The sequence below is a fragment of the Phlebotomus papatasi genome, chromosome 3 (assembly GCF_024763615.1).
Source record: "Phlebotomus papatasi isolate M1 chromosome 3, Ppap_2.1, whole genome shotgun sequence".
Taxonomy (NCBI): Eukaryota; Metazoa; Arthropoda; class Insecta; order Diptera; family Psychodidae; genus Phlebotomus; species Phlebotomus papatasi.
Window position 1 is genome coordinate 84,865,844 of NC_077224.1, and position 16,246 is coordinate 84,882,089.

The following is a 16,246-nucleotide window of genomic DNA, read 5'->3' on the forward strand; positions in this document are numbered from 1 at the left end:
TCCTCAGATAGATGATTGTAAGTAAATACAGTTTTTTTTTTATTCTTCTACTAGCAAATTGATAATTCGATAAATTATGCGATGTACTTTCATCGTTTTTAAAAATTTGTTGAGGATTTTCATTCGGCAATCTAGAAAAACAATTTACACTACAATAATAATACTTAATAAAGAATAGAATTTTTTATTCGAGAAAAAAAAAGATATTAAAAGGAAAAAAAAACAGACGGAGCCAGGGATCGAACCCGCGGCACTCCCATTGAATGTCCTGCGCTGTCCCGCTGAGCCACCGCTAATGCTCTTATTGATGATATAAAAATTGAGAAATCCCCTTTTTTATTTTGGTGGTTGCGATATATACTGGTCCGAACTTAAAATTGGGGAAAAAAAGTTATTTAAGGGCTAGATTGGCTGATACCCAACTGCGAAAAAACTTATGCCAATCTGATGGATAGGTTAAGTGTTGCAATATCAAGGTTAGAACGTTTAGCTGGAGCCTTATATCGAAAGACAAGTGTGTGATCTTTGATTGACGAACGATAGGCAAAAGACCAAAAATTTCTTCCAAGAAGTAAATCTAACTCGGTGTACAAGAAAGAGTACAATCCAAACTACAAGATACTTTCCAGTGGTAGCGATTTCCCTCCTGATATTTTGGGATAAAGTACCTTTTCTGGATCAGATTTGTGACAGGTGTTGTTGAGAAATGATCTAATACAGCAACAACGGAAAAGGTCTTGGAAAAAATAGCCAGTGTTGATTGCAAATTTTATGTAATTCTTGGACTACTACAATGCCATCAAAGAAGCACAGTGTGATTAATTCATTAGATTCAATGCGCTTATTTTTTTTAAATGAAAAACGTCCGATTTTGGACGAAAGAAAGGGCATAAGCTTGCATGGCGACAGCACTAAATCATGCGTCGAACAATAGGCACTGCCAAAATTTCAGAAATTGCAATGGAAAATTCTCAAGAACTTAGAATATCTTTCAGGACCCATCAGACTATCATTTGCTTCAATCTTGAAGACTCATTGAAAGATGTCTAAAACCAGAAAGACTCTCCAAGACAGTTTCATTAAATTAGAAACAACAATACATTTTTTTAAAACTATCTTACAAAAGTAGCTCCACTAGTGTTTTATAAAATCCATAGAAACAAATTCTGTTGGTCATAAAACACAGATAATATTAAAATATCGTTTTCCTAATTGGATTTTTTCACAATTATTAAATAAATTATTGATTCCTAAGTATGAGATGTGCATGGGAGTGCAAGAAGTGCTGGAAGTATTGCTGCTTTTTCAGGAGTCTTCCGATATGTTGGAAGTGCGAAGGGGTCTTCCATACAAATTGTGGAAGTGTCTGGAAGTGGTGTACACATTTTCATACTAATATCTCCCCCTTGAATTTGATCCTTTTGCAAAGGATGGATCAAATTTATCACTCTGAATGAACATTTTTCATAATAGAACATGTTAATTTGATCCATCCATTGCAAAAGGATTAATTTGATCCTTTTATTTTTACCAGTGTTACACTGCAACACGGTTTTTGGCACACGGGTCTCACATGGTACGTTTGGTAAAGTCGAGTCTCCTGATGAAGAATCTGTTCTTGGTTTTGCTCACGTCACAATTTTCTTTAAAGATTTTTTTGTTTTCGTTGTTTTGTCTCATACAGTAGACTCTCTCAAATTCGGGCGTTTGGGACCAAAATGCCATCCGAATTAGAGAGAAATTCGGGTGACAAACTTTTTGAAATGCAACGATTTTTTATTCATCTGCATGCACACATTGAGGTTTACATACTCATATTTATTTGTGAATGGCATTAAAACTTCTCAAAAATCCAAAATCACATCATAACTAAAACAAACCATGGCAAATTTAAGCATATACTTTGCTTCATTAGATAATCATAATCAAACTTGAAAAATGTCAACAAACTTTTTCCAAATTTAACTACTGCTCGAATTAAAAAGTAGCCCGATCTTAAAAGAGCCGAATTAGCGAGAGTCTACTGTATTATCAAATTATTTCTCCGGTTTTAGTGTACAGAACTTAATAAATAAGCATCCGTTGGAAAGGTAAGTAGTTGTGCTTCAACTTGAAAATTATGTGATATTTGTCAAACAAAAACTTTTGGGAGCAAAAAAACAAAGTGTAACGGGGGAGGGTAGCTGGTTAAAGTTTTCGGGGATAAAAAAATCGAGGAATTATTTATACTTGCTCACTGTCTGGAGTTCGAGCAGTAACAGTAAAATAAAATGAGAGCAACAATATAGAATTATTCATAAAAAAACAATTAACAATTCGCAGCCATTTCATTATCGGTTCCCAACCGATTGGAACCAATTCAAACTATCCGAAATTTTAAGACCTTCTTTCAAATGAACTCATATTAGTCTAAATCGGCTAATAAATACACTCAAGAAAGCCTTTAGAACTTTTAATTTTGAATATTTTTGGATACAGAGTAGTTCCCAGGGTAGTTTTTTGAACGAAATGTTCTCCCAAAAATTCTATAACTTGTTAATTTCAGCTTATTTAAATTTTCTTACTGTTGTAACTCAAAGAGAGAGCAGTTAATAATTCACTTTTTTCAACTTGTGACATGGCTAGAGGACAAAAGATAAAAGATATCGACATCCGGTCGTCGACAATCCCCCCCATAAGTCAATATTCTTTTTATCGTTTATTTTCCCCTCACTCTGTACTACCCTTCCAAAACCATGTTTTTTGTTTTTTTTTTTCCAAAAACAGCACCTACGAGTTTTTTTTCATTTTCGGATATGTTTTAGAGATAGTCAAGGTGAATATTTCGTCCTGGAACACCTATGTTCGAAAAACATTTCGATATCGAATTATCCAACAAAACCACTTTTTGGATGGCCTATTTTCCAACAGATTTGCTTAAATTTGGATTTTTTGAAAGATCCGTAAATGATTTACCTGTGTCGTACTTACCTTTTCATTTGTTCGTATGCTTGTTACTCATGATAATACATTTTAAAACCAACTTGTCTTAAGCAGTTTCTTATTTCGGAATGTTTTTCTTTTTAATTAATCAATCAATTTAATCGGTAGTAAAGCGGTATGTACCCAAAAAGCATGCGAGAAGATAATACAGTAGACTCTCTCTCAATTGGGCATTTGGGGCAAAATGTCATCCGGTTTATCGATAGATTTGGAGGTCAAAGCCATTGTAAATTCCACAAAAAGCGTTCAATTATAAAGAATCACGATAAAATAGGAAGAATTCTAGCGAATTTGAGCAAATTAGCTTCATAATTAAATGTGAAAATTGTCAACAAAATTTTTTACCCGATTGAAAAAGAGCCGATTGAGCGACAGTCTACTGTACACGAATAGCTCTTTCACGTGAGTTCAAGCACTCCGCAAAGCTAGAACGCTTTGCCATCTCTTTATTGACAAAAACACTATTTTTTTCAATTTAATAAAAACAACTATTAAATCCGTTTTTATTAAGTTTATTAAGAGAGTAATATTATTCATTTGTGCAATGAAAGAGTGAAATTCAGTCTTGCACAGGTTTCTTGAGAATAACAAATTATAGAATTTGTGTTACAGGTAAGAAGGACCCTCTTTATTTCTAAATTGATACAAAATATGCGAATCTCTAGGTCTACTTGCGGTGGATGGATGAAGTTTTCATGATCAAAAGTCCTGAAGAAATTAGCCTTATTTTAAATTTGGGTTAATCATAAAAATCAGTAGACAAACATAACTAGGGGAAGGCTTTCAAGCTTCGCACACATTCTGGCTTCAAACATTTCATATTTTTCCACATTCTTTTATTGAATTTGACCTAGTAGCAATATATATTTAAAAACCCAGATTTAAGTCACACATTTCGGTCAGATTTATTAAAGGAATATGGAAAAAAAAACAAGAAGTGCTCGAGTATGTGCGAAGCTTGAAAGCCTTCCCCTATACAGTTAATAGAGCTTTAATGTCCAGGTATAATTATTCATCTATTCTACAACTAATTTTTCAGCTAATCACTTTTTTTTTAATACGTAAAATAATGTCTTAGAATTTTCGAATGCTGGCAATAATTTTGTGCGCAGGAGGTGTTAGAGTTATCCCGCAATTTCCACTCAGATCTCCCTCAATTACCAGGCTTAGATTGAAGTTGTAGAGGATGTTGCCTACAAAGAGGAACATGATCATCTTGGCTAATTCCTCTCCAAGACAAATCCTCTTTCCGCTCTGAAAAGGTATCAGGTGCTGAGAAGGCTGGAATTGACCGTTTTCGTCCAAGAAACGGGTTGGAGAGAATTTTTCTGGATCTGACCAAATTTGGGGATTCATGTGAACTGCCCACTGAAGAGGAACAATCATTGTTCCTTTGGGAATTCTGTAGCCATCAATTCTAGTCTCTTCCTTAGTTCCATGTGGAATTCCAACAGGAACGACGGATCGGATTCTCTGACCTTCGGCGATGCAGGCTCGTAAATAGGGCAAATCATCGTAGTTTTGAAGTCTTGGAGGGCCGGATAGTTTCTTAGACATTTCCTGGTGGTATGATGATATTTAAAAATGTTGTAGCTATTCTGAAAGAAAGCGTTTGTAACCAAGCGCCTGGCAAGTTGGCCTTTTTATATGGAATTATTTGAAGCCAATTCCTAAATTGATCTCGGACTCAGCTCACAGTTCTCCAAGGAAAAAATTTATTTAAACAAAAATTTAGTATATTTATCCCTCGATACGGAAAGGTATCTTATACAGAAAAACTTCTCACTTTTTAAATATTTAACATAACGATTACGAGTGCAGAAAAATTCCCATACGCATTTATATGTAAAAGTAAGAAATTGGCTTCAACTTTGAAGGCCACTCGCCGGGGACTAGTTTGTAACATACGAGTACCTCATGAATGTTCTGCTGAACTCCAGGATTTCTTGCAACGAAGAGCAGAATCCATCTGATGGTTGAGCTAGTTGTATCGAGTCCAGCTCCAAATAAATCCGCCAGAACGTGTTTCAGTTGCTCATCGCTCCAAGTCTTCTCATCGTTGTTACTGATTTGGAAGCTCTTCTTCGCCTTTTCCTGCAAATAGAGCCCTAGAACGTTGTCCTTCCGTCCATCAGTGTTCGCTTTGGTGATCAAATCCTCATAGATCCTGTGAGTCTTGGCCTTTCCCTCCAGCAGAAACCTAATTCTGCGCCTGAAAGTCGGAATGTACCGCAGCAGGGGCAGGAAGTTGATACTACCGGAGACTCCAATGTGCTTGACTCCTTCCTCTTGGAGGTGCTGCAAATACCTCCACGTTGAGTCATCACTGGTGTACTTGACGCCAAAGATCAAGTCATTCAAGATATTCCCCAAATGGTGATGCAGAATTGGCATCAAGTCCATCTCTTTCCCAATTTGTCCATTCATTTCCTGCCAGACGCGCAAATACTTGAGTGGAATGCCACATTTGGAATTCTTGCACATTGCAATTGGTGAGGAAGCAAAAAAAAAGACCATTTCTTTGACTAAAAATAAAACTCACAATTATCATTCCGTTGACACCATTGATGATTCTAGTCTCGAGACTGTTGCGATTCTCATTGTATTTGGCCATTCCCAGCATCTTGAGCCAATTGATGCTCATCTTTCGATGATCTCGCCATAAATTGCCCTCGGAACAAATAAGACCTATGAAGGAATTTCTGTAAGACATTTGACATGGATGGGAAGAAAGAAAATCTACAAAGTCTTGGTCAGAGATAAAATCTTCTTGACCATTGCATCGCTGACTCTAACCGTTTAGCTTTTGAAATTGTTTAAAAGTGCACGGGTTAAAGAAAAAGCTTCCCTTTTAAATTTGTTAAGGCCTATTCAGATGTAGGACAAAAATTGAAGCTTAAGCACAAAAAGCTTGAAAATTAAAAATTGAGAACAGTTGTCAGCGCCTCCTCGTGAGAAAAAACAATGCCCTCGAGCGGAGAAAAATGTTGTTCTGAATGAAAAGGTTTTTCAAACTCGTGACTTACATGCTAAAAAAAGGCAATGTTTTCAGCATATTTTTGCTGAAAACGCTGCCTATTTTAGCTAACTGTTTTAGCGCTGGGACTTCAAAAGTACTTTTACATCATTCACCGTTTACCGATTCTCAGCCGGTTCATAAATCACTCAAAAGATCCCCCAAAATAGTTTTAAGAGTAATAGAATTGATTTTCGGACAAGAGTTACTTATCGGTTCATAACCGGTTTTTTGAATCACTCAATTGACACCTCAGGAGTAGGGTAAATGTCATAATTCAAAACTATTTCCAGACGCTTTAACTTTAACAGAAGATTCAACACAATAAGTTTATATTTTTTCTGAAGAGAATTACATAAATTTACTCCTTGACTCTTCTAGAATGTTACTAACTATTTAGTGAAAATTCTTTAAATATAATTTGAAAACTTCTTAAATACAAGAAATACACACAAGTGAAAATGCTTCTATTGGAAACAAATGAATCCAAATGGAGACAAGGGAAGTTTCTAATTGGAAACAAACAGTGTAAGTGAAATCGCGACGAAAAGGCTTCCAAAACCTTGTTGAGTTTCTCCTGAGTGCAGGATTTGTACTTATTCCTTGGCTTTTATCCTTTCTCATCTAAAACAATAAGAAAATCTCTCCAAAAAACTCATATTTCCGGGGTTTCCTATTGAAGCATTTGCAAACACTTCAGAAAAACCCTTTTTGTTCACGAAATAGGTAATTATATTTCATTTGAAAACTTCACGTACCATTAACAATAAAGATTCGCACTTTATTTAACTAAAATTAGCCAGAAATATGACATAAATGTTAAACAAAACGAACAAACAACAGTCACCTCATTGTGTTTTTCATTGGAAAACATGGTCGATCGATGAAAAATTCGATTGTGAAAAGGTACACTTTTAATTTTTCTGAGAAATTAACAAATTAAAATTTGTGAATATGAATAGATTTTCGCTTTATTTGGAGCAAAATTAACTAAATAATGAAATTATGGTATGGAAAATATATAAATATAGTAATTAAGTACTGTAGTTATCATGAAAACAATGACGTTTCCATTTGGAGCAGGTTTTGAATTAGTTTAATTTACCCTATTGTAAGAAAAAAAAAAGATTTCGAGAAAATTGCTGTTTTTAGTTCGTTTGACAGACTTTCTGATCAAAATCGGTTTAAAATGGGATTTATGGCAATTTTTAGTTAGAATCTTAAAGCATTTTTAAGTCGTAGGAACATTTCATAGACCATTGTACTCATGAATTGTTTATGTGTGTCTAAATCCGTTAAAAATTGAACAACAATCAAAATCTGTGCAAGATTTGACCAAGAAAGCCAACAAAAACAAAAAAAAAAAAACAAAATAACAAATTTTAGGAAGAAAAAAATCACTAGGGGAGACTGGGGCAAAAAGTCACAAAACGGATATTTTATTTTTTTACAAGTTACTCGAGCGCTTCAAAAATTTCTAATTAGCGCAGTTTTATAGGAAATTTACCGCTCTACAACTTTGTGAAAGTAATTTTCCTCTATTTTGTAAGGAAATACATTTATCGAGCTGTTTTCTAAAAGGTAATTTTGTGATCATTCTTAAAAATGCTGGGGCAAATAGTACCAGACATTGGGTATTATCATATTTTGATTCGCTTCTCATTACGAGATTCCGTAAATTTGAAAAAATACCTAGAGGACATATTTTCATAGAAAATTTATTCATCTACACCTTTGTAAAATACTGTTTTCTCTTCGAGAAAAGTAAGAAAACGAGGAAAGCGCTTTTCAATCTATTTCAGAAAAAAAAAACACAAAAGACTGCAAACCGTTTGACCAATGCAAACAACAAGCGGCGAGACGCGGAAATGACGTTTCTTTTCGCCGTGAGACATCAGAAATTGCTTCGCTTTTTTGTTACTTTTTACCCCAAGTGGGCATTTTTAATAAAAAAATTTCTGGAGAAAAGAACTTTTGTGAAATTCTAAAATAGATAGCGAATTCGTATTCAAAAAATCCAAATTATTTAGAAAATATTCACCAGTGCATTAATTTTGGAAAATAAGTAGGTAATAATTGTTATCTTCTGTACGGTAAATATTTCAAAAATAGGGCTATAAAATTTCGATATTTTTTATTTTCTAAATTCCTTGTTCGAATTCTAAGAAACTTATACGACATTGAAGAAGGTCTATGGAGACTATCTATAGAAAAAAAATTGAGCTGCTATCTTTTTTTTTATTTTGGAAGATATTGAATTTTGAAATTTTCGATTTGTGACTTTTTACCCGGTCTCCCCTACTGAGATTTTCAATTTGAAAATAGGGAAAGGCTTTCAGATTTCGCACATATTCTGGCTTCCAATATTTCATATTTTGTCCATATTTTTTGACGAATCTGACCTAATTTCTTCAAGAGTGTGACTTAAATATTGTTCGAAGCCAAAGCGTGTGCAAAGCCTGAAGACTTTCACCTACTAGGATTATTTTGAAAATTTTTGGGGAAAATCCTTTGCACTAAAATTTAATTTATAATTTAATTTGCACGCACTTGTACTTGTCACCACTACGAGAACACCTCTAGAGAATCTCAGCTACTATAAGCTTATCTAGGTATATCTCTGTTTTATTAAATGTCTAAACAGAGGGAATAGCATTGATTTGAAGCATAAAAAATCAACAAAATGCTTAGAATTTGATTGTGTGAATTCAGATTGTGTTAAAAGTTTTAAAATATATCGAATATCAAAAGGGCGGTAAGCTGATTTAGTATGTGGAAGAATTTCACAAGATTTTCTCAAGAACTTAGGAGTCAGATTGAATTCTTAGAAAACGCCCACGGGACTGGGAAAGATGATCAAAGAAGGATTCCAAAGAATACCAAAAATATGAGTCACAATTCCCTTTTTCCATTCATGCGAACTCTTTCGTTTCTTTGTGGATTATTTTTCTTTTGCCGGTGGAATTCTTATGACGTCAAAGAATTCCAAAGAAGACCATTAACATCCTGCCGTCTAGACTCTGTTTGGATTTTTTATTTGTGCTTTTGCTTTGGGCTAAAATGAACTTGCCCCTGAGGTTTCTCTCTCGACCGGACATTGAAGTCTTTCGTTTACTCACCGTAGCCACCCATAATACCATGGGTTAGGTACAGAGGTGCTCTTCCAGTGAACTCTTCGCGTCTCAGAACATCGCGAATTAGTGCTGCATCTGAGAGAACCACCGTGTAAATTGATCCCAAACGCAGCCCAAAGATCTTTCCATATTTCTTGGACATCTTCGTCAAAGTGATGTAGGGCTTTTGACTGTCGAGAGCCAACAGTGATCCCACAATTGGGTATCCCCAGGGTCCTGGTGGAGTATCTCTCTGCAGGTAAAGTTTAGTCAAGAAGATGACCAACATCACCACGAAAATCGCACAAAGTATCTGCAAATTAATCATGTCTCAATGCTTCTGCACAAAATCCTCAAGCACTATCCCTTACAGTGATCATATTTGACTTCCCTATCACACTTTATTCACAAGATAACCACTCTCTGGAGCACTCAAAATAACACTGAGGCAAGATGAAAAATATCAACTTCATGCAAGCTGAGAGGATGGAAGAAAAGTGCTGAAATACGCGATCCCTATCGCATATGACTTTTTTTTTATCTGAATCAACACAACTCTAGTTCATTTTACTATCAAATTTCAATTGTGATATTTATTTATGTGCATTCCATTTGGGCGACAAACACTCTTCCTGAGCATCTGAAATGCAAATAGACGCGCTTCAGAGACGTATTTTGAGATTTTTCTTCTCTAGACCTTCCTTATTTATCGCTTGGGCTGTTATTCGCTTGATATGCGAAGTTAGAATTTTACTAAAGTCAGCAGAATCGCGATACTGATGATATATTTTATCTCGAACAGCTGTATGTTGGTTTCTTCTATGCATAAGAAGTATACAGAGAAAAAACTAGTGATAAGCCTAGATCAGCTTATTGTAGGTGAATGATAACTTTTCGACACTATCGAATCGATAATATCGATAAACCTATATCTGTTAGATTAAATGGATGTCAACTTTTTACGCATTGATGGATAATTTATTGTGACATTCTTAAAAGAATGTGACTGTTAATAAATATCTGTATTAGTTACAGGAAGTGCAGCTATCGTTCAAATTTTTCAGAATCGATAGTATCGAAAACAAGTTATCATATCACTCCTGAACTTGAGGGACGCCATTCAATTATCTTGAATCAAATTCGTGAAATTATACAAATTTTGTATTTAAACCAAAATATCAAGGATTTGGATAGAGTGACAGAAAAGTGATATATGGGTAAAATGTAGACCAGAATGTTCTCTATAATTTTGCCATAGAACTTGATCTAATCGATTAATCATAAGCCGAGATAATCGAGGTTGTTTGTTTCTGAACTCGTTTTTTCGACCAGAGCGCCCCAAGTGTTCATTTGATGAACTTCAACTATATCAAAGAATTGTTGTATTTTGTGAGACTTTCCAGTTAATAACCCTATTTTAAGTGTCTTGGTCGAGTAGAAGCAGTCAAATTGTCATTGGCGTTAAAATCGGACAGATGACATTGTCTGCTCTACAATTATGCTGAAGTAATCATCAAGATCGGTTAAACATGTGTCGAGATAATTGAGGTTATATGTTATGAAAATTGTTTTTTCGACTGTGGCGCACCTGGTGTTAGTCCCACGAAGTTTAAATGTCCCAGAAAGATGTAGTGCTTTGCGATACCTTTAATTTGCTCCCTCATACTTCAAAATCGGTTAGATAGAACCGAGGATATGATGTTTTGAATTTCGTGTACTTTGACCCCTCACATCTCCGTTTCTATTTTAACCACAGCGAACCCACGCTACTTTTTGGAAACTGGAGGGCATGAAATTTTGGTAGGATTATAATAGGTGAGATTGTTAAGAATCTCACCTAATACAAGAATATCTAAGGAGTGTTTAAGTGGCTCTCAGTCAGAGTGAACCATAAGCGGCGATCGGCAAACTTGTGCCGATCTGGAGCTAAAAATCGAGATTTCGGTAAAATTTGGCCAGAAATCGTCAGATCGGCGTATTAATTAACAAAAATCGGTAGATCTGCTCGATTTTAGGGAAGAACCAGCAGCTTTAAATATCAGTTCGATCTCATGAAGTATAGCGTTCGTTTAAACTCGTGTTATATCTTAAATTTCCTACATTACCTTTAACACTTTTTGGGTATAAAAATATATCAACATTTTTTAATGTTAATTTTGCACTTTTCTAAGGATAAAATTAACATGAAAAAGGATAACTTTAACCCCTAATACACCTAAAAAGTATAATATTTACACCGATTTCGGATGAATACTACAGGGTAACATAAACATTTCCGGAATGTTATTTTAACTTTTTCGGATTTCTCTCAGTGGACACACTAATGTTTAAGCGGAAATTCTGCTGAAATTCTGCCAAATTGGCAGACTGTCACGGGATCGGCACAAATTTTGTACACAAAATTATGCAGATCGGCACAATTTTTGTAAAAGATCGGTAGATCAGCACTCGAGTGAGGGGGGTTATCTACCCCTTGAGAATGTCTATCCGTTGAAGACATTGCTTCGTTGTGAATGGGCTCTCATATCATAGGTTCCCATTCGCGGCTATGCGAGACATTATCGAAAATTTGAAATAAATTATAAAATTTTTAATACTCTATTTAGTTTGACTTCAATTGGATCACCATGTTCATTGTTAAAGCATGTCCACGATAAAATTGTTCCAAATGATTTGATATTTTTATGACAGATGCCACTAGCTCCGCTTTTTTGTTGTATATAAACATTGTAACACATTTTTTTACCTTTCTTTTGGTGGAACTCTTATCAAATTCTGTTCATTTTTACAAATGTACCATCTACCAATTGTAGACGTTGCAAATATCCTGGCAGTTATAAACGTTACTATTCAAATCCGAAACAACCAAGAACCGCGGTGATGATCTAGTACAGACCTTGATGCCAATCAAATACTTGAATAAAAAAACTAATATATCTAATAAATCTACAATTAATTAAAGTTTCAAAAAATATTTTTTTTTATATTATGTAAACTTCATTTTTAAAGTATTATTCTTGGGAACAATTTTATCGTGGACACGCTTTAGAGTTCCATTTACCTTTTAGCCACGACACTATTGGAGAATCAAAGTCTACTTGTGTTTGCATCCATATTAGGTTTTTCTCATGAGTTCTACCGCTAAATAATACTCCCTCCGTTCCGAAATAAGTCGTACGTTTGGGGAAAAATTAGGGATTAAGGAATCGTTTGAGAGAATGTTTTCGTTATTTGCAAATATCTTGTGTATGAACTATCCTTCATGTTCATGGATAATATGAGGATCCTATCACGATGGTATGTTGAGGATTCGATATGTTGAAGTTGTCCATTTTTCGCGTTTTTTTCAAAGAGCTCCGGTAGATAGTTAATTACTACAAGATAGACTGTGATTAACATTACAGGCTAGAATTTGTTCTAAATTTTTAGTATGCAGAAGTAGAACTCAACAGTTATTACCGATATGACATTTTTTATTGCTCAAATTTTGCAGAATGAGCAATAAAAAGAACATCCTTTTTTATGTGTTCGAATATCTGGATGCAAAATGGTGAGAGATAGGGACTTGAGACCTTCAGTGGATCCCTCATAAGTTGACCCTGGGACAATTTATATGTTTCTCTAAGACATATTCTGAATTGAAAAAAAAAAGAAATCGCACGACGTGTTTTCGAGCAATCCCAAAAAACATGATTTTGAAGGGAAAGGGAAGGAGTGGGGGCAAAATAAAGAACATATTAATGGTCCCAGGGTCAACTTATGGGGGGGTCACCCGAAGGTCCCAAGTCTGTATCTCTCATCATTCTGCACCTATTTTAGATTGAAAATAAAACACCAAAAATAAGACATTTTTAAGACATTCGTTCCTCAACTTACCATCAAGACTGGACCCCAATTTTAGTACTGGACATTAGCAATAGTTCTTACAAGAGATAATTGTTGATACACAAAACATTTACCAACAAACTTTCCCTTAATTCCAATTTTTCCCAAACGTATGACTTATTTCGGAACAAGAATTTTTCCCAAACGTACGACTTATTTCGGAACGGAGGGAGTATTTAATTCAGAAAAGTAATTCGAGACTAGTTTTGAGGTATAGTAAAAGTGAAAAGTTTGACCATTTCACAAGGCTAAAACTATAACTACAGTGCTGTCTCTCTATATGCATAGTTTGGGTACTATTTTATTGACAGTTCTCTCTCTGAATATGCACAAATTTTTTTGAAATTCCTAACGGTTTTTTTCTTTTAATAAATTATTAATTTTTTATTTTTCTAGAATTTCCCGTGTTATTTTAACTATAATATGAGACAGAAAAAATAAAAATAAGAAAATTAAAAACGTGAAAAATTAGTTACCAAGAACATAATTTACTTTATTACTTTTTCAAAATGTAAACAAATTGATTTTGAATGCAACTGACACAAATGCTGTGCATCGACACGTTATGCATATAGAGAGACAGCACTGTAGATCTCTAGAAAAAACTCACCTAATGGTTTGTTCCTGAGATTAAATATTCCTTCAGATTGTTATAATCCCCCAAAGCGGGTCTTGGCTAAAATACCATATAAATACATAATTTCGGTTGTACCCAACGCACAAGAATATGCAATATTTCTTGAGTTAATTTATTAAAAAAGAGGATTAGTTTTGAAGTTAATTCGATAATAATGTTTATGGCAATCTTGATGTTTTTGCTCATATTAACAAAGTGTTATAATTCTCCTGACTGCATCGAGACACAGATACAGTGACAATTAATAAATGCAATTCCCCTGAGATGTTTTCCTTCTGCATACACTTTATAATTTTCCTGCATTCACATAATTGCATATGCTCAACACGCGACTCTGGCCATTGACCGTATTGATATTTTGTTTACATTATTTCGTCGTCAACTTTCTCATCTGCCTTGGACACTTCTTTTGCACAAAAGCTTTTTGGCGGAGGCTTTTTTCGTGAACGGAATGGAAGAGCCCCCAAAAGTGATGCATGAAATTGTCCCAATTGCATTTAATGCTGTCTCTCAATATTTTTATGTGAACATTTCCACGCCTTTCCGCTACGTTCTTTTTGCATGTTGACCGATCGTGAAAGAAATCTCAATGAGGCTTTTTTTGTGTAACCACAACTTGGTCATCTTAAAAGCAGAGATGGTATGCTTCTTATCTCAAAGCATTTTTCCGCTTGGCTCAACGATAATCTTCAAGGGGTGATTCATCCTCATTTCAAGCTGTCTAATTTACGCAGATGAAATTGACGTTGAAAGCGTACTACAGGGGTATTTCGAAATGCACTGGTGGGTCTTGGGAAATATTTATTAGCGGTCCAATCCTAAGATAAAATCAATAGAACTCATTAAACGACATGCTATGCACTGGTGAGTTTGGCAAGATCCCTTTCAGTTATTTGCTCTTGAAATTCCGGCTATTAGAATTATCTTTCCATCTGTTATAATTTCTCCAAGTGTGTCTCGACTAAAATATAAAGTATGCCAGTTTTTGTTATTGTCAGAATCTGTAAGGAATTTGTGTGATTGTCACAATCATCCAATTGCACAAATTTACGGTTTAGGTATTTCTTGCATCATTAGTACATCATAAAGAGACCTAATTTTCAACGCAATACTTTTAAAAAAGCTTAAAAATAAGCAAAACATGACAGAGTAGAGCTCTATTCGAGATTGCTATTTCGAAACGGAAATTTCGAAACACATTCAATCGTTTATTTAGACTTTTAAACGCATAAGTAGTAATTTAATTCGATTTATTAATACAATTTAAAAAGAAGAAATAGAAAATATGGTGTCAATCTTGTATCAATCCTTTACTCGATATTATAACACTATAGAATTTTATTGTTTTTACTTTAGGTTTTCTAGTCGTTATGACTGATTTATAACTATTTCTGAAAAATAGAAATTCTCGAAAAAATTTCGAAAATGTAGCTTTTTACATTGTAAAAGAGATTTGGAATAAAAATAAAGAAAAATGTTGAAATAAATAGAAATGTCAGATGGAGTTAATATTACCTTTCACAAGTACAGTTTGAAAAATTCGAAGATCTATTGAAAGGCCAAAAAAAAGACATTCTTATTTCTTTATAAATCCGCAACATGGCTGAAGTACATCCTGTTCGAATTTTGAAGTTCTTAAAATGTCAAAATGTGTCGGTCTTCGCTTTTGTGAGGAAAAACACAAAGCAATGACGTTTACTGCTTCTCACTGAGTAACTATTTTGCGAGATTTTAGTAGGAAAATTTGGTATGGAAGTTCGAAATTGAGTTTGAATTCTTCGAACATTAACGACTTCTTGTTCAAATAGTGTTCCATTTAACTTTTATCTAAGACACTATTTGAGAAACAAACTCTACTTGTGTGATTCTTCAATAGTGTATTGGATAAAAGGTACGTGGCACTCTTTTTGTACAAAACGTCGTTGATGTTCGAAGAATTCAAACTCAGTTTCGAATTTTCACAGTAGATTTTCGCACAAGGTGAGGAAAATTTATCATGCATCACACTACAAAGCTCGCAAAAGAGTTTCTCAGTGATTATAGAGTGAATAAGTAGGGGAAAGTACTCTCCCTTCGAATGTTCATACTTTCGAATAATGTGAATTTTCTTTTATTTTCTTAAAAGATTTACACATAATTATCACGCAATTAGCAATGATTCATGATAAGCTAACTGATATCTAAAAGAAATGTGAAACTCTTTTAGTGGAATTAAAAGAAAATTCACAATATTCGAAGGCATGAACGTTCGAAGGGAGAATACTTTCCCCTAATGGGACAGAGGTAGTAAACGTCTTTGCTTTGTGTTTTTCCTCACAATAAAGTGAAGATCAAAACCTTTTGATACTTCTTCACTTTGAAATTCGAACAGGATGTACCTTTGCCACCTTGCGGAATTATCAAGAAGTAAGAATGTCTCTTTTTGGCTTTTCAAATAGGGGAAAGTACTCTACTTTCGAACGTTCATGCCTTCGAATAATGTGAATTTTCTTTAAGTTTTCCTAAGAAAATTAAACATTTATATTAAATATTATTTAGCTTATTATCAATTATTGATAATTAAGGTAAAGTGCCCTCGAGTCGAACGGTTCCTGGATTCGACCGGTGATCAAT

At 34.4% G+C, this 16,246-nt stretch overlaps 1 protein-coding gene across 1 annotated transcript; it reads right to left on the bottom strand.

The window, feature by feature from the left end:
- Positions 1-3,478: 3,478 nt before the first annotated feature.
- LOC129806127 (cytochrome P450 306a1) lies at positions 3,479-9,559 on the bottom strand. Its single transcript, XM_055854498.1, has 5 exons — positions 9,483-9,559; positions 9,118-9,424; positions 5,525-5,670; positions 4,897-5,412; positions 3,479-4,542 (listed from the first exon to the last, which is right to left on the bottom strand). The coding sequence occupies exons 1-5, from the start codon at positions 9,489-9,491 to the stop codon at positions 4,057-4,059; spliced, it is 1,464 nt and encodes a 487-aa protein (XP_055710473.1). The 5' UTR covers positions 9,492-9,559; the 3' UTR covers positions 3,479-4,056.
- Positions 9,560-16,246: the final 6,687 nt, after the last annotated feature.